The 19,290-nt window shown below is 39.7% G+C and overlaps 1 protein-coding gene across 2 annotated transcripts in view; it reads left to right on the forward strand.

The window, feature by feature from the left end:
- The window catches only part of GAB3 (GRB2 associated binding protein 3), a 90,336-nt gene that overhangs the window by 61,961 nt on the left and 9,085 nt on the right, over positions 1–19,290 (forward strand). For both annotated transcript variants that reach the window (XM_068962855.1, XM_068962856.1), the window contains exons 5-8: positions 7,899–7,954; positions 8,446–8,665; positions 10,876–10,957; positions 12,361–12,463. In XM_068962855.1, the coding sequence (XP_068818956.1) occupies positions 7,899–7,954; positions 8,446–8,665; positions 10,876–10,957; positions 12,361–12,463 (461 nt within the window). The remainder of the gene's footprint in view (positions 1–7,898; positions 7,955–8,445; positions 8,666–10,875; positions 10,958–12,360; positions 12,464–19,290) is intronic.

Raw genomic sequence — 19,290 nt, forward strand, 5'->3', positions numbered from 1 at the left:
TTTGTATGTTTATTCTTTAATTCTTCTAGGTCTTTGTTAGTTGATTCTTGCATTCTCTCCATTTTGTTTTCAAGGTTTTTGATCATCTTTACTATCATTATTCTGAATTTTTTTTCAGGTAGTTTGCCTATTTCCTCTTCATTTATTTGGACTTCTCTATTTCTAGTTTGTTTCTTCATTTATGTAGTATTTCTCTGCCTTATTCATTATTTTTTTTAACTTATTATGTTTGAGGTCTCCTTTTCCCAGGCTTCAAGGTTGAATTCTTTCTTCCTTTTGGTTTCTGCCCTCCTAAGGTTGGTCCAGTGGTTTGTGTAAGCTTCATATAGGGTGAGATTTGTGCTGAGTCTTTTTTTTTCCCCTCTGATGGGCAAGGCTGAGTGAGGTGGTAATCTTGTCTGCTGATGATTGAGTTTGTGTTTGTTTCGTTTATTGTTTAGATGAGGCGTCCTGCACAGGGTGCTACTGGTGGTTGGGTGATGCCAGGTCTTGTATTGAAGTGGTTTCCTTTGTGTGAGTTCTCATTATTTGATACTTCCTTGGGTTAATTCTCTGGTAGTCTAGGGTCTTGGAGTCATTACTCCCACTCCAAAGGCTCAGGGCTTGATCTCTTCATCTAGGCCTGATGAGATGAAAATGACCTCTTTGTTTTTCAGACCTCCTGTTGTAGTTATTTCCAAAATCTGGTCGACTACATCTTCAGTTTCTCTGCATCCGGCATGCCTCAGGAGCCACAGTTCCTCTCTCTTGCCCATTTTCAAATCATGTACTTTGTTTGTTTGTTTGTTTTGATATTGAGTTTTATGAGCTGTTTATGTATTTTGAATATTAAAATCTTGTTGGTCATATCATTTGCAAATATTTTCTCTCATTACATAGGTTGGTTTTTTGTTTTGTTGGTGGTGTCCTTTGCTGTCCAAAAGCTTTTAAGTGTAATCAGATCCCAGTTGTTTGTTTTGCTTTATTTCTTTTGTTTGCTTATTGTTGCTGTTCAGTTGCTAAATCGTGTTTGACTATGTGACCCTATGGACTGAAGCATGCCAGGCTCCCCTGCCCTCCACTATCTCCTGGGGTTTGTTCAAAGTCATGTTCATTGAGTCAGTGACACTATATAACCATATCGTCCTCTGCCACTGCTTCTCCTTTTGTCTTCAATCTTTCCCAGCATCAGGGTCTCTTCCAGTGAGTCAGTTCTTCACATCAGGTGGCCAGAGTATTGGAGCTTCATCTTCAGCCTCAGTCCTTCCAATGAATATTCAGGATTGATTTTCTTTAGGATTGACTGGTTTGATCTCCTTGCTATCCAAAGGACTCTCAAGAGTCTTCTGCAGCACCACAACTTGAAAGCATCAATCCTTCAGCACTCAGCCTTATTTAAGGTCCAACTCTCACATCCATACATGACTACTGGAAAAACCATAGATTTGACTATACAGATCATTTTTAGCTAAGTGATGTGTCTGCTTTTTAACACACTGTCTAGGTTTGTCATAACTTTCCTTCCAAGGAGCAAGTGTCTTTTAACATCATGGCTGCAGTCATCATCCATGGTGATTTTGGAGCCCAAGAAAATAAAATCTGTCACTGTTTCCACTTTTTTCCCCTTCTATTTTCCATAAAGTGGAGATAGATTCAAAAAATATTGCTACAATCATGTCAAAGAGTGTTCTGCCTATGTTCTCTTCTAGGACTTTTATGATTTCAGGTCTTATAGTTAGATCTTTAATCCATTTTGAGTTTATTTTTGTATATGGTGTTAGGAAGTGTTCTAGTTTCATTATTTTACATGTAGCTGTCCAGGTTTCTGAGCATCACCTTTGAAGGGACTGTCTTTTCTGCATTGTATATTCTTGCCTTGTGAACTTGAACAGAATATGTATTCTGTTTTTTGATTGAATGTCCTGTAGATATCTATTAAGTTCAACCAGTCTATTGTGTCGTTTAAGACTACTGTTGCCTTACTGATTTTCTGTCTGGATGGTCTGTCCATTGATGTCAGTGGGGTGTATAAGTCCCCTAATATTATTTTGTTATTGTCAATTTCTTCCTTTAAGTTTGTTAGTATTTGCTTTATGTATTTAGATGCTCCTGTATTGAGTGCATATTTGTTAATAAGTATAATATCCTCTTCTTATTATTGATCTCTTTATCATTATATAGTATCCTTTGTCTTTTGTTATAGCTTTGGTTTTAAGGTCTATTTTGTCTGATGTGAGTATTGCTACTTCCAGTTTTTTGTCATTTCTGTTTGCATGAAATATTTTTTCGATACCTTCACATTCAGCTTCTATTTGTCATTAGCCCTGCTGTGAGTCTCTTGTAGGCAACATATTGAAGAATCTTGGTTTTGATCTGATCAGCCAGACTACGTCTTTTGATTTTAGCATTTAGCCCATTGACATTTAAAGTAATTATTGATAGATATGTCCTTATTTTTATTTTAATAATAGTTATTATTATTCTCTGTTCATTTCTTCTTTCTGTGTTTTCCCCTGTGGTTTGATTATTTTCTTTAGTATCATGTTTGTGTTCCTTTCTTTTTAGTCTTTGTGTATCTATTGTAGCTTTTTCATTTGTGGTTACCATTGTTTTCATATATGTTGACCTATATCTACTTATATCTACTTGTTTGAAACTGATAGTCATTTAAGTTCAAACAAACTCTTAAAAAATCTATATTTTTTACACTCCTCCCTCACATTTTTTTGTTTTTGATGTCATATTTTACATCTTCATGTCTGTCCCTTAATTCTTTATTGTAGTTATAGTTGGTTTTATAATTTATTGTATTTTAATTTTTGTATTGGCTATTTAGGTGGTTTTCCTCAGTTATTGCTATATATTTGGCTTTCCTAGTGGGATTTTCCTTTTCTTAAATACTTTTTCCTTCTTTTCTGCATAGAGAAGATCTTCTAACATTTCTTTTAGGGTAGGTTTAGTATTGATGAACTCTTTTCATTTTTGCTTGTCTGAGAATCTCTTTATATCTCTTTTGATTCTAAATGGTAATCTTGCTGTGTAGGTTATCCTAGGTCACAGGTTTTTCCCTTTTGAGCCTTTAAATCTATCATACCACTCTCTTCTGGCCTGAAAAGTTTCTTCAGAGAAATCAGCTGATAGCCTTATGGGGATTTCCTTGTAAGTGACTCTTCAGAATTCTCTCTTTATCTTTAATTTTTGCCATTTTAATTATGGCATGTCTTGTAAGTCTGTTTGGGTTTTTTTTTTTTTTTAGGGACCCTCTGTGCTTCCTGTCCTTGGATGTCTGTTTCCATGTAGAAAGTTTTCAACCATAAGTTCTGTAAATACAATTTTTTATTCTTTTCTCTCTCTTTTCTTCTTCTGGAACCCCTATAAAGTGAATGTTGGTATGCTTTTGATAGTACATAGAGGAATGGAGTTTTTTATATGCTTTGATCCTAATCAAATGAGACCCCTTTGGCAAAAAAGCTGCCAGTTTTTATGACTTGCCTTGCCCTGGTAGAACTACTGCTGAGTGAGCTGCTGAGGGGTATGGGAGCACCCCAAGCTAAAATGTCACAAATTCTCACTGTTCTTATGTGATGTTCAGTAGTTTTTTTTTTCTCTTCAATAAAAGCTTTCAAATACAATATGCAATAGTTTTGTTGTATGCTTTTGGTAAATTTTCAAAGTCCCCTAATAGTTGCATACAAAAATAATTTTGTACAGTTTTATCATTGCTTTTGGGGGAATAGCTTCTCTGAGCTCCTCATTCAGCCATTCTAGTAATACCACTTTCTTCTGTTTTCTAATATTTGGGGGTAGTGGTGAAGTAAAAAAAAGTAGCTTTATTGCTTTGCTAGGCTGAGTCCAGAGCGGGCTAATGCCCTCAAAACAATGTGTCCCAACTTGGCGAGGATAGTGAGAAGTTTTATAGTAATGGTTCAAAGAGGGCATGATGCTTGCTAATATTTTAGTTAGAATTTTTGTGTTAATAATAATAAATGATATTAGTTTATACTTTTCTGATATATTTTACCTTTATCAGGTTTAGCTTCCAAAGTTATGCTTGCTTCATAAAAAGAATTAGAAATAGTCCTTAGTTTTCTAAACTCTCTAACAAATTTTTGAAGCATTGAGACTGCCTGGTGTTTGAAGGTTTGGTAAAATTGTCTGTTGGAACCATCTGATCTCAGTGGTTTTGAGAGGTAGTTTTGGGAGGTGACTTTGGGTGGTAGCTTTGGGAGGTGATTTTGGGAAGGTTCCCTGGCTCATATGGTAAAAAGTCTGCCTGCAATGCAGGAGACCCAGGTTCAGTCTCTGGGTTGGGAAGATCCCCTGGAGAAGGAAATGGCAATCCACTCCAGTATTCTTGCCTGGAGAATCCCATGGATAGAGGAGCCTGGCAGGCTACAGTTCATGGGGTCACAAAGAGTTGGACATGACTGAATGACTTCACTTTTGGGGGGTGGTCTTGGGAGGTAGCTTTGGGAGGTATTTTTGGGAGGTAACTTTGTCTATTTTATTCTATGGAAATTTAAATATGTAAGATTTCTATTCCTTTTTGTGTCAGTTTTGGTGTAGTGTATTTCTCTAGAAATCATCCATTTCATCTAGATTTTAAAGTTTATTTGTGTAGAAGCATGCAGAAGTATTTCTTTAAAAAAACTCCTCTGTTTGACTGATTGCTTTCTCCTTATCAGTTCTTATTTTGTATATTTGTGCCACCTCTATTGATTAGATTGGCTAGTGGGTTTCCCTCAGGTTAAATTTTTTCCCCAGGAAACCAAGATTTTGATTTTTTAAAAAAGTAAATCCACTTCCTCTGGACTTTATTAGTTTTTGCTTTTATCTTTACTTTATGATTTCTTTTGGTTTTCTCTATTGTTCCTTTTCTAGCTTTGAACTGGGTATTTAATTCACTTGTTTTCATTTTGTCATTGTGATTGATACAGCTGTTTTAATAAATTTTACATTCTGGGTAGAATTGACTATTGATTCCAATTACTTGATGGGTCTTTCAATATGTAGATTCAAGTGTTACTTTATTTGTGAAACTTTTCTTGGATTATGATTTCAATATTAGTAATATACTATTCTTTTGTTTTTCTTTGGGGGAAATCTAACAATACATATACTGTATCTTCATTGGCTACCTTCTATTTCAATCTCTTTTTCTGTGATTCTTTTTTACTTTATTTTTTATTCTCTTAGTTGTTTTGTGGCCTTTCTTCAATTCCATTTATTGCATTTTCAGTTGAATATCTTCTTCCCTTGGAATTTTGTAACTTAGACTTCATTTCTGAGATGGTTTTCTCTTTTTCTTTAATTTCTTTCTTGAGTATTATTAATCAATTGTTATTTCATTTCCCCCCATTTCCACCCATTTCTCCCCTTTACTTTAAAGCAAAATGTTGGAAATAAACTTTTGATATCTAATATTAATGCTATGCCTTGTCACTTCAGTCGTGGCTGACACTTTGCAACCCCATGGACTGTAGACTGCCAGGCTCCTCTGTCCATGGGATTTCCAAGGAAGAATACTGGAGTGAGTTGCCATTTCCTTTTCCAGGGGATCTTCCTGACCTAGGGATTGAACACACATCCTCTACATTGGCAGGTGGGTTCTTTACCACTGAGCCAGCAGGGAAGCCCAAAACTTACACAGTGCAATGTGTCAATTACATCTCAATGAAACTGGCAGAAAAAAAGAAATGGTAGTTTTGTAATGGTATGGAGGTGTTAGCTAATGCTGTGGTGGTAATCATTTTGCAATATATGTATGAAAAATCAGCATATTGTACACCTTTAATTGACACAGTGTTTTTACACACATGTAGTCACATTCTCAGTAAGGCTGGGTAAAACAAAAACTATTTGATTCATTAGAAGGTGATAGTACTTTGGAAAGAGAAAAAGTAGAACAGGGTCAAGGAGATTAGTAGAGCAGGTGGGGGCAATGGAATAATAAGAAAAAGGGTGAATGTGACAGATATCTGTTTCATAGGAATGTGCATCCACTCTCGAATCTTATCTTTCCTCTATCACAAATTCCTTAAACTAGCTGATGTTGATGCAGAGGTTTCTCTGTAATTGTGTTATTTGATGATTTCAATAGGAATTTTGTAATAGAGAGGAAGTTAGGGACTGTGTACACATATGCAAGTCCCACATTCTTAATTTTTTTTTTTTTGGCCACTCTTTGTGGCATGTGGGATCTAGTTCCCTGATCAGGGATAGAACCTGTACCTCCTGTAGCAGGAGCACAGAATCTTAACCACTGGATCACCACATTCTTTATTAACAATGTCCATAATAATTGGTAGGATTTATTAAATACTTCATGTTCCAAGCACTGTTCTAAGTCCCCTGGATGCCCTAACACATCTAATCTTTCCAGAAGTCCTGTGAAATAGGTTCTATTATTGGTCTCACTTTACAGATTAGGAAACTGAGACACAGAGAAAGTAACTTGTCTAGTGTCACAGAGCTAATATGTGGCAGATTAGGGATTTAAAACCAGTGTGACTCCAGAGCATCTTTTAACTTCCCCCTTCAAGAAATATAAACATAGATATACACACATATCTGTGTATATGTAAAAGACATTCTTAATCAATTTCCAGTCTCCATCACATCTTTCTAAGTTGGGAGTTATTCTCTTGCTTGAAGATGATGTTAACTACAGTTAATCTCTAGAGGAAGCTTGGCTTTTCACATCTCCAGGTTCTAGGGAGACAGTTTGCTCCAGTCTCACATGCTGAGGGCCCTTCCCAGCGATGCTCACTGCCACCAGCCTCCATCTCCTCCTGTGGGCTCTCGTGGTTCTAGCCCCTGGCTTTCCTCCTTACTCTTCAACTGCTCTCTCTCTCAACATGAGCCAGTCCTCATCTTCCTGCTCTTTGAATAGTGAGAATCTCTAGGATTTTTTAAACATACTTTTATTAATTTATTTATTTATGGCTGTGCTGAGTCTTCATTGCTTTGTGCACCTTCTCTAGTTGAACTGAGCAGGGGCTACTCTGTAGTTGGGGTGTGCTGGCTTATCATTGTAGTGGCTTCTACTGTTGCAAAGCACAGGTTCTAAGATGCTTGAACTTTGGCAGTTGTGGCTCCCAGGATCTAAAGCACAGGCTCACTAGTACTGGCACACAGACTCTAGCTGCCCACAGCATGTGGGATCTTCCCGGATCAGGGATTGAACCCATATTTCCTGCATTGGCAGTTGGATTCTTTACCTCTGAGCCACCAGGGAAGCCCAAAGTTTCCAGGATTTTATACTTAAACTTTTCTCAATATTTAAAACCTCTAGATTATCTCCTCTACTCTTAGGTTTTGACTCCATCTCTAAGTAAGTCTCATTTGACTCTGCACACATATATCTTGCTACCTTCTAGATATCTATTTTAGTTCAACAGTTATTCTGAATTTTTACATCACACTCTATATGGGTCACATCCATCTCAGAAATGTCTAATCTTAGATTCATCCAGCTCTTCTCTCTCTCTGGATCTGTACTGAAGCGCTGACTCTGGCTGCAGAAATTCATGGTCACCAATTCGTGTTGACGCTCTGCAAGGCTATTGCTCCTTTGTTCACCCCATTCCTCTGTTCTTTGCAGGGGCTATTTCATGCCTCCTCTCCTCTTCTCAAACCTCCAGCTCTGTTTCTGCCATTTCTAAGTGCAGAAAATTCATGTGACAAATGCAGCAAGCATTTCTTAATTGCTTCCCATGACTCCCCCCAATTCACAGAACTGAAGCATCATACAGAAACCTCTTCAAAATCTGGTCTGCTTTCCACCTGTGGGGGAATGTTCTGGCTGTCCAGCTAGGCTGAGTAGCAAGCCTCTCTCCCTCTGGAGCTGAGCACAGGGCCCTGAGCTTAGTTTCAACTGGTGTCCTGCATTTTTCACCACCCTGGCTTGTTTCTTGCAGCAGATGTCGAGGGCCAATCTTTAAGACACCGAGACAAGCGGCTAAGTTTAAATTTGGTAAGTTTGGTACTTGAGTTTCTTTAAGCCTTAATTTTTAAAAAATATAGTCTACCCTATATATGTTCCCTTGATATCTTTTGAGATTCACCACTCTGAATCTCCAAGGACCCTTCCAGTCTCCCATTAAAGCTTGAAATTGTCTGGGAACTATTGGACTTCGTGCTCTGTAAGGACCTTACTGGTTCTAATGGTCTGGACACATCTCAGACCTGAGGTAGCTATTGAGGTCATCCCATTATTCTTAAAGTATTTGCATAAATTTCATTGACTTCTGTCTTCCAGCATGAGTCCTAGGCGAGTCATCACCTACCTCCCATGATAAGTCCAGAGGCAGAGCTTGAGTTAGAGGCTTGTTTAACTTTACTAAGGAAGTTCAGAGTTATTCCTAGATAATTTGCAACTGAAATCCCACATGCAGCCAAGTTTGCCCACCGGAAGCAGTTTCCATGCTATTCTGTGCTTTCCAACTGGTTTTCATTCCCTTGCAGCCATGCAGGTTCTTCCCAATGTCCCCGCCAAGTTCCACCAGCACTGAGGACGGCTATGTGCCCATGAGTCCCCAGACTGCCGCCTTTGCTCTTGGACCCCATGACAGCTCTGATGATTACATTCCAATGAACTCAGGGAGCATCTCCAGCCCCTTGCCCGAGCTCCCCGTAGACCTGGAGCCTCCCCCGGTGAATAGAGATCTCAAGCCTCAGAGGAAGAGTAAGCCACTCCTGTGTGGGATGGGGGAGGGACAAGGTGTGATAACCATGTGGAAAAGCTTCCCTCCTAAGCCTTTCTGCGAAGGAAGCACTACAGAAACCCTCCACCCTAGGGGCCTGGGAGAAAGAAGTGGCTGGGATCCAGTGGGGAGGGCTGAGGAGCACTGTTGCTCCAGATCATCAGGGTAACAGGAACCTGGAGACTTGCAGTCATGGCAAACGTGGTCTCCAAAGCCAAATCCACTCCAGCAGGCTCATCTTTGGCTGCTTCCCTAACAAAGTCCCAGAAACGAGTGAGTTGGGTGTAAATGGAAGCCCCTTGGTCTCTCTCTGTTTAAACAGCACTTAAATGTAGTCATACCATCCCCGTTATGTAAGGCAGCCAAGAATGCCCTTGACACTGATTCCTGAATGCAGACCCAGTCACAGGCCCCATGGTTCAGTGCCCTGTGTGTACCCAGCCCGAAGACGTGTCTTTGGAGGGAGGGGGAACATGGAGGATGTGGAGGTGAGAAGTGTGGCTCCTGTGGGCACAGGGCTCCAGGAAGTTCTCCCCATCTGCTGAGTGGCAGGAACAGGCAGGGAGGAAGGCAAAGAAGGTTCGAGCAAAAGTAGGTCAGAGTAACTTGCTAACTTCATTCTTGCTTGCCGTCGCCTGCCCAGTAGGGCTGGGTGATTCTGAGGAAATACTTGGTACCACGACCATGACTCCTGACACTCCATCAGCTCCACCGCCACCCATCTTTGCTCTTTGGAAAAACTACTACTTCACTTAGCCACTCTCAGAGCTATAACTAAGCAGCTTGCTTATGCCTGCTCTGCTCCAGCCCCACCCTCTTCGCTTTGAGTCAAATCCCATTTCCCCTGTGTTTGCCTAACACTAGGGGGAGACAGAGATGATGAAACAAGCAGGGTTCCCCAGGTTGAGGGGGAGAAAAGATATGTCAAAACCACCTGGAAGAATAATTATGCAATAGGTACTAAATAGGAGAACAAGCCCTGTCTCAGGTTTGGAGGAAATAACCATTCATTCTGGTGAGAAACCATTTCACAGGCACCTGTAACTTTGAGGTATATATTATTGTTTTGCTTGATTACTTTTCTGTAGCAATCCTGTGCAACAGAAGTTTCTGCAATGAAGAAAATGGGGCTGTTAAACGTGTGAAATGTGGCTAGTGCAACTGAAGAACTGAATTTTAAGATTTGATTTAATTTCAATGCACTTAAATATCAAGAGTCACATGTAGCTAGTGGCTACCGTTTTGGACATCACCAGTCTGAAAGACCTGGTGATGGAGAAAGGTGCAGAGATTTTGGATGGACACAGGGTTGGGGATTCACTGGGTGGCTGGGAAGGTGAACTCCTGGGCCGGAAGGGGGTGATTCTGACACACGTGGCTGCCCAGCTGACTGAACAACAGGAACGCCACTGGTGATATGGAAGGAGTTAAACACTATCTACCGGTGTGGAGGAAAGAGCTAGAAAAACAAGCTGGTCAAGGCAGTGATAGGGGAATATATGCATGACCAACTCAGCAAGGTGGGTTGCTGAGGTGGAGTGAGGGTCAGGCACCAGGTGCTTCTTTAGCAAAGGCTACTGCAGTGAACAAACCAGGAAAAAAAACCCTGTCTTCCCAGAGTGCAGTCAGTCTAGACCCAACTCAGGAATGTTGGATCATCACAGACAAGTGGGTGCCATGAACAGTAAGCACATGAACTCGTGAGAGCCCATGAAGGCCTTCCTGAGCAGGGGGTGTTGAGCTGAGATCTGAAGATGACTATAACCAGGCAGAGAGATGGGGAAGATTGTTCTACACAGAAGGACCAAGTAGACAGTGGCCTGGAGGGGGGGATGATTAGGACTCGGGTGACTACCTCTGTCTGTGATGAGAGGGGTCAAGGGTGAGACAGGCAACAGAATGGCATGAGATCAGAGACCTTCATCTGACACCCAGCACCAGGCCTGACACGATAAGTTCTCAATAAATGTGTAGTGACGGGATGTGACCACTGGCTCAGTGCTTGTGCCCTCTGCTTCTGCTGAGGCAGGAAACAGTAGGATAGCAAAATGGGCACTCATCATTAGCAGTGCTTGTGAGTAAATGTGGGCTTGATGTGCTTAGTAAGTGGAATTGTCATAGTTTTATAGTCTGCAGATTCTGGCCTTGAACCCCTGAGAACTTATGTTGGATGTTCTGTGTTATCTTGTAGCACGGCCACCCACCCTGGACCTGAAAAACCTCTCCACAATCCGGGAACACACATGTCTAACCAGGACCCACACTGCGCCTTGGTGAGTCTTTGACTGCTCCCAGGGGCCTCATCTGGGGCCCTTTCAGCCTTAGTTAGACCTCTGTGGTGAAAGAGAGCTTAACACAAGGGAGGAATAAGATTATCTTGAACAAGAAGTGTTTTTTAGGTCACCAAGGTATAACGGTAACTGAATCTCCCAGCACAATGGAATCAAGAACGAGAGTGCTGCTAGGAACTGTCTCTAATGTGTGCTTCTCTCTTCACATTTACTCATTCCTCTCTTTCAAGAACTCTGTTTTTCTGTTGCACAATCCTCACAGCCTATATTAGCCATCCTGTAGATCTGTATTTACCTGCTACAATTCTAGTACCAACAGAGAGGGGTTCTTTTTCAACCTCCAATTCACATTTGTTGGGAGAGGGAATTGTTTTGCCCCAGCTACAGTGGATGCAGCTCTGGCCTGCTGAGCAGGGCTGGCACTTCTGGCATGGCTTCTAGAAGCTCAACCTTGTGAACGGAGTTCTCTTGGTAAACAAACCCTCAAATGTGTCTGCACTCTCTCATCTCACCTTGTAAAAGCTTGAGTTTCAGAGTCCTGAGCTTGTCCTGGTAGTTTCTTGCTGGTTTAGTCACTCATTCGTGTCCAACTCTTTGTGACCCCGTGGGACTGTAGCCCACCCGGTTCCTCTGTCTATGGGATTCTCCAGGCAAGAATACTGGATTGCATTGCCATTTCCTTCTCTAGAGGATCTTCCCGACCCAGGGATGGAACCCATGTCTCTTGCAGCTCCTGCGGGTTCTTTACTGCTGTTTTAATCACTCAGTCATGTCCAACTGTTTGCAATGGTGGCCCACCAGGTTCCTCTGTCCATGGGATTCTCTAGGCAAGAATACAGAAGTGGGTTCTGTGCCCTCCTCCAGGGGATCTTCCTGACTCAAGGATTGAACCCAGGCCTCCCGCACTATAGGCAGATTACTGCTGGTTCACCCTAAATACCACAGCACACGATGAATCTGTAATGGGCCACATTCCAGACAGGAATGCAGAGCCTCAGCTTGCACTTCTGACATGGGAGTAGGATGAAAGTGAATTCGTGGTCTTGGTTTCATCTTCTCAGAGGAATGAAATGGAGCCTCAAAGGAGCATTTCTGTTTTGTTTTCTCTCAGTGATATGATGCCTTGGTCTCTTTCTAGAAAGCTCATGAGCTGTGGCATATGGGGGGCCTGGAAAAAGAATAACCTTTGAGAAGTGGAAGCCATTTGCCCATAGTGGGACAGGAGTTGTGGGGTAGTCTCTGTCACTTCAGGAATTGCTTTGGCCGGAAGGAAGTTGCATCTGGAAGGGGAGGGTGAAACCCCACAAGGGCCATGTCAGTTCTTGGCTGGCTTTCAGACCAGCTGTAAGACATTGCTTTGACCTCATCTATATTTTTGTTCCTAGCAATCGAACCAGCTTTCTATCTCCAGAAATAAATGGTATTAATTCTTCAAGATTTTTTGCCAATTCTGTTTCCAGAGAAGAGGGAACAAGCTACATCCAAATGGTAATCCTCTTTTTTTCATTTTTCGTATTCACCCCAGTCTATATTCTTATGGGTTCACTGTAAAGGAAACATATTGCTCAGAACGTGCCATGAAATCTTAAAACTATTACTTAATTGTAATGCCAGGTTACCGTGTTTTCCATACTGGGAACAGATTGACATGAAGTTGGTTTTCTTTCCTGCAGCATTCAGCTCCTTGTACCATTTAGCTGGGAAAACTCTGACACTGGATGCTCCCTTCCACCAAACCCCCTGGTAGCCCTGCTCTGACTTCCTCTGCAGCTTTACCAAAGATGCATCACTTAGAGTCCTGTTGGGAGGGTGGCCTTGTGTCCCAATTCATGGGTGGGTATTAGTTTCTGGAGATTTCTTGTGGAGCCTTTCTGTAAACCTGAGTTCACAAAGACCCAGCATGTCTATCTTCTGATTAACCATCTATGGTTCTAGGGTCCTGGTGTCTCCTTCTTGCCCTCTGTTTCTCTTCCATTCTCTTTCCTTGGATTCTATTGCCAGTGAGTTACTGAGGACAAAGAGGGCCTTTTAGTACCTCTGGCAAGTATCAGGCCCTTTAGCCAGAACTCTCCACATTCTGTGAATTTAAAATCTAGGGAACTATTGAGAGAATTTCTTTTTGAACTGTGAAATTTAGACAATGTTCAAGGCACTGTTACTATATGCTTTTGAGCAGAAACAACTCTGCCTTCATATGCATGACAGTAACAGGCATTTAAAGTTCTCAAAACAGTCATGTCCAGTGAAGCAGCAATTAAGTGCTGCATTTTGCCTCTATTTAATGGACTGTGCTGTGAGTCCCCTTAATCATATGCAGGTGGAAAGTGACTCATATCCAGTCTGCTGTGGTATTCCCAATATTTTTCACACTTAGTAATGGCCCTTGGGAAATTTCTAGAAGAAAACACTCTTATAAAAGATACTGACCAGCTGTGCTTTGTCTCCAGAGAACAGAAAAAGGAAGTGAATCTATAACCTCACAGAAGCAAATGCCGAGTCATTCCAGATGCTAGCGGTTATTTCTGATCTTTCAGGTTGTGAGAAAGCCCAGTGTCTCATTAACAACATCATTCAGGACTGGTTTCTTGCCTATTTATAATCATTGGTAGATGACTGTCTCTGTACATTATTAAGCAATATGACTCAGTAGCTTAAGAGCCCAGAAAGCTGGCTGAAGGAAGGTAGCTCTGAGGAACTCATCACAGAAATGTGTTTAAAGACTATCCCATCTTTTTTACCTGTGTGTTTTAACTGCAGTAATACAATATTTTCAAATGTCATTTATTTACAATATTTCACTTGTTCAACAAAACAACCCATTTGGTAGACTGAACTAATATAATTCAGTTTTAATTTTGTATATAATCATATGCATAATTTCTTCCCTTTAAGGACAAGTTCTTACCTGACTAAAAATTTAGGCTAGAGTCTGAAAAAGAAGTTTTGTTTCATAAAAGTCCTGTATTCTTCTTTAGTGACTTTATTTTTTAATGAAATATGGTTGATGCACAGCATTATATTAGTCTCGGATGTACTACATAATGACTGACATTTGCATACATGAATGAAGTGACCCCCATGAAAAGTCTAGTAACCATATGGACCTCTACAAGTTACTACAATATTGTTGATCCTGTTCCTTGTGCTGTAGATTACATTCCCATGGATTACTTACTATATAATTGAGGTGTATACCTTTAAATCTCCTTCACTTATTCCACCTACCCCTCATCTGCCTCCCTTCTGGCAACCACCCATTTGTCCTCCAGGTCTATGAGTCTGTTTGCATTTATTTTTTGATTTCACATCTAAGTAAGATCATATGGTATTTGTCTTTCTCTGTCTGACTTATTGCATTTAGCATAATGCCCTCTAGATCCACCCATGGTGTCATAATGGCAACATTTCTTCCTTTTGCTCGGTAATATTCCATTGTGCATGTGTATATGTTATATATATATATATATATATATCCATCCATCCATCCATCCATCCATCCAGGAGCAAATCCACCCCACTGAGACAACCCAAACTTTTTATCAGCTGTGAAATGAAGTCGCTCAGTCGTGTCCAACTCTTTGTGACCCCATGGACTGTAGCCTACCAGGCTCCTCCATCCATGGAATTGTCCAGGCAAGAGTAATGGAATGGGTTGCCATTTCCTTCTTATATATATATATATATATATATATATATATATAAAATCTTTATCCATTCATCTATTGATGAACACTGAAGTTGCTTCCATATCTGGGCTATTGTAAATAGTACTTCAATGATAATGGGACTGTATATATCTTTTTGAATTAGTGTTTTTGTATTGGGGGCAAATACTCAGAAGTAAAATTGGTGAATCATATTTTTAATTTTTGAGGAACTTTCATATTGTTTTCCACGGTGGATGTACCAATTTACATTCCCACTAACAGTGTACAAGGGTTGTCTTTTCTCCACACCCTCACCAATATTTGTTATTTGTGTTCTTTTTGATGATAGCTATTCTATCATGTTAGTCATTCTGACATTCTAACATAGCCATTCTATCAGAGCTTCGCTGATAGCTCAGTTGGTAAAGAAACCACCTGCAATGCAGGAGACTCTGGTTCAATTCCTGGGTCAGGAAGATCCACCGGAGAAGGGATAGGCTACCCACTCCAGTGTTTTTGGGCTTCCCTGCTGGCTCAGCTGGTAAAGAATCTGCCTGCAATGCAGGAGACCTGGGTTCAGTCCTTGGGTTGGGAAGATCCACTGGAGAAGGAAAGGCTGCCCACTCCAGTATTCTGGCCTAGAGAATTCCATGGGGTTGCAAAGAGACATGACTGAGTGACTTTCACTTTTATTCTAACATGTGTGAGGTGATGTTTTATTTTGGTTTTGATTTACATTTTCTTGATGATTAGTGAGGTTGAGCATCATTTCATCTGTCTGTTAGAAACCTGTATGTCTTTGGAAAAATGTCTATTCATGTCCTCTATTTTTTAATCAGCTTATTTGTTGTTGTTGTTGTTGTTGCTGAGTTGTATGTGTTATTTGTATATTTTGGATATGAACCTCTTATTAGATGTATGACTTGAAAATATCTTCTCCCATTCAGTGGGCTGCCTTTTTGTTTTATTCATAGTTTCCTTTGCTATACAAAAGCTTTTTAGTTCGATGTGGTTCCTTTTTGTGTGTATATATTTGTTTCCCTTGCCTGAGGAAGCATAACCAAAAAATATTTTTAAGACCCATGTCAAAGAGTTAAGTCTGTGTGTTTTCTTCTGGGAGTTTTATGGTTTCAGATCTTACATTTGTCTTTCAACCATTTTGGTTTCATTTTTATATATGGTGTGAGAAAATATTCCAGTTTGATTCTTTTGCATGTAGCTGCCCAGATGGTTGGATGGCATCACTGACTCGATGGACATGTGTTTGAGCAAGCTCTGGGAGTTGGTGATGGACAGGGAAGCCTGGCATGCTTCAGTCCATGGGGTCGCAAAGAGTCGAACACAGCAGAGCAACTGAACTGAATGGAACTGTCCTGTGTTCACAACATCATTTATTGAAGAAGCTGTTTCCCCCCTGTAGTATATTCTTGCCTCCTTTTACATAGATTAATTGACCATATAAGTATGGGTTTATTTTGCTTTATTCTGTTTCATTTATCTATGTGTCTGTTTTTGTGCCAATACCATGCTACTTTGATTATTATAACTGTATTATAGTTTGAAATCAGAGAGTGTGATTCTTCCAGCTTTGTTTTTGTTTCTCTTTCACAAGATGTTTTTGTGTATTCTGGGTCCTTTATGGGTTCCATACAAATTTTAGTGTTTTTGTTTCAGTTCTGTGAAAAATGCTGTTGGTATTTTGATAGGAATTGCATTGAATATATTGGAGAAGGCAATGGCACCCCACTCCAGTACTCTTGCCTGGGAAATCCCATGGATGGAGGAGCCTGGTAGGCTATAGTCCATGGGGTTGCTAAGAGTCGGACACGACTGAGCCACTCCACTTTCACTTTTTACTTTCATGCATTGGAGAAGGAAATGGCAACCCACTCCAGTGTTCTTGCCTGGAGAATCCCAGGACGGGGGAGCCTGGTGGGCTGCCGTCTATGGGGTCGCACAGAATTGGACATGACTAAGGTGACTTAGGAGCAGTAGCAGCAGCAGCATTGAATATAGAGAATGCCTTGAGGAGTGTGGACATTTTTGCAATATTAATTCTTCCAATCCATGAGCATAGGATATCTTTCCATCGGTTTGTTTCATCTTCAATTTCTTTCATCAGAGTCTTATAGTTTTCTGAGTACAGTTTTTTTAACCTCTTTAATTAGTTTTATTCCTAGATATCTTATTATTTTTGATGAAATTGTAAATGGCATTGCTTTCTTAATTTCTTCTAAGACAGTTTCTTGTTAGTGTATAAAACTGCAACACATCTGCATGTTAATTTTGTATCTTACAGCTTGACTGCATTCATTGATGAGTTCTAATGGTTTTTTTGGTAGTGTGTTTAAGATTTTCTATATATAGTAATATGTCATCTGCAAACAGTGATGGTTTTTCCTTTCCAGTTTTAATTTCTTTTGTTTATATATATTTTTATCTGATTGCTAAGACTAGGACCTCAACTACCTTGAGTAAAAGTGACAAGAGTAGACATCCTTGCCTTGTTCCTGATCTTAGTGGAAAAGTTTTCAGATTTTCAGTGTTGAGTATGATGTTAGCTACAGGCTTGTTATACATGGCTTCTATTATGTTAAGATATATTCATTCTGTACTCACTTTGATAAGAGTTTGTATCATAAATTAGTGTTGAATTTTTTCAAATGCTTTTTCTTCATCTATTAAGATGATCATATAGTTTTTATTCCTCAGTTAGTTAATGTGGTATATCAGATATCGAGCCATCCTTACATTCCTGGGATAAATCCCACTTGATCATGATGTATGGTCTTTGTAATGTATTGTTGAATTCAGTTTGCTAATGGGAAGTATATTTCCTCCAACCTCATTCTTGTTTTTTTAAATTTTGTTATTTAACTTCATCTATCCATACATAAAAATTTGAATGAGCTTTTCTTTACCTACAAAAATATCCAGATGAAATTTTTGATTGAAATTGTGCTAAATCTATGAATAAATTTGAGGAGAATCAACATCTTTATTATGCTGAATCTTTCAGTTTGAATGTAATACATCACTCTGTTTATTTAGATGTCTTATTTTTTTTTCCTCAGAATTTTATGATTTATAACATATAGATCTTATGTGTATTTTATTATACCTTTACCTAAGTGTTTTATTTTTGGAACTATTGTAAACGGCTTTTTTGTGTGTTTTTTAAATTAATTAATTAATTTATATTTTGGCTGTGCTGGGTCTTTGTTGCTGCATGTGGACTTTCTCTAGTTGCAATGTGTGGGCTGCTTGTTCCAGTGGCTTCTCTTGTTGTGGAGCACAGACTCTAGGTGCATGGGCTTCAGTAGTTGCAGTACGTGGGCTCAGTAGTTGTGGCTTATGGTCTCTAGAGCACAGGTTTTCAATAGTTTTGGCACATGGGCTTTAGTTGCCCTGTGACATGTGGAATCTTCCCGGCTCAGGGATTAAATAGTAACTTGTGTCTTGGTAGCTTGACAGTGTCTCCTGCATTGGCAGGTGGATTGTTATCCACTGTACTACCAGGAAAGTCCTAGATGGCATTTTTGTAATTTCAGCTTCCATTGGTGTTATATAGAAATATGATTGATTTTTTGTGTATATATTAGTGTTATATCCTGCAACCTTGCTAAATTCACTTATTAATTATAGGCATTTTGAATTTTCTTAAGATTCCTTGGGGCTTTCAATGTACATGATCATCTCATCTATGAATACAGTGCTCTATTTCTTTCTTTCCCATCTGTGTGTTCTTATATTCTTTTGCTTGCCTTACCGCCAGGCTAACACTTCAGTGCAATATTGAACATATGTGATGAGATGAATCTCTCTGTTTCCATCTTAGGGGGAAAGCATTCAGTCTTTCACTATTAAGTCTGATGTTAGCTGAAGGTATTTTACAGACATTCTTTATCACATTAAGTAAGCTCTCTTCTATTCCTAGTTTTAAGGCCTTCCCTAGTGGCTCTGATGGCAAAGAATCTGCATGGAATGCAGGAACTGTGGGTTGTATCCCTGCGTCTGGAAGATCTCCTGGAGAAGGAAATGGCAACCCACTCCAGTATTCTTGCCTGGGAAATACTATGGACAGAGAAGCCTGGCAGGCTATAGCATATTGGGTTGCAAAGAGTTGGACATGACTTAGCAACTAAACAACAAAAAAATTCCTAGTTTGCTGATAGTTTTTTTTAAAAAACCATGAATGGATGTTGAATTTTATACTTTTCCACATTCATTTATCTGATCACTTAGTTTTCTTCTTCAGACTGTTATAGTATAGATTAGACTGATTTATCTTTATTGAACCATCCTCTTATTCACTGAAGAAACATCATTTGGTCATGGTACATTGTTATTTTTATGTATTGCTGGATTTGATTCACTAACATTTTGTTGAGGATTTTGTGTCTATGTTGATGTTAGATGTTGATCTGTGATTTTGTAATCAAAGTAATGCTGGGCTCCTCTGGAAGTGTTCTACTTTCTGGAACAGATTGAATAGAATTAGCGTTATTTATTCTTTAACTTTTTTGGTATAATTCACCAGTGAAACCATCTGGGTGAATTCAATTTCTGTAATACTTGGAGGACCATTGACATGAGTTATGTAATCTTGGGTGAATTTTGGTTATTTGCTAGAAGTTTTATAGTTTTACCTTTCACATTTAGGTCACA

The sequence above is a fragment of the Capricornis sumatraensis genome, chromosome X (assembly GCF_032405125.1).
Source record: "Capricornis sumatraensis isolate serow.1 chromosome X, serow.2, whole genome shotgun sequence".
In the NCBI taxonomy this organism is placed as follows: domain Eukaryota; kingdom Metazoa; phylum Chordata; class Mammalia; order Artiodactyla; family Bovidae; genus Capricornis; species Capricornis sumatraensis.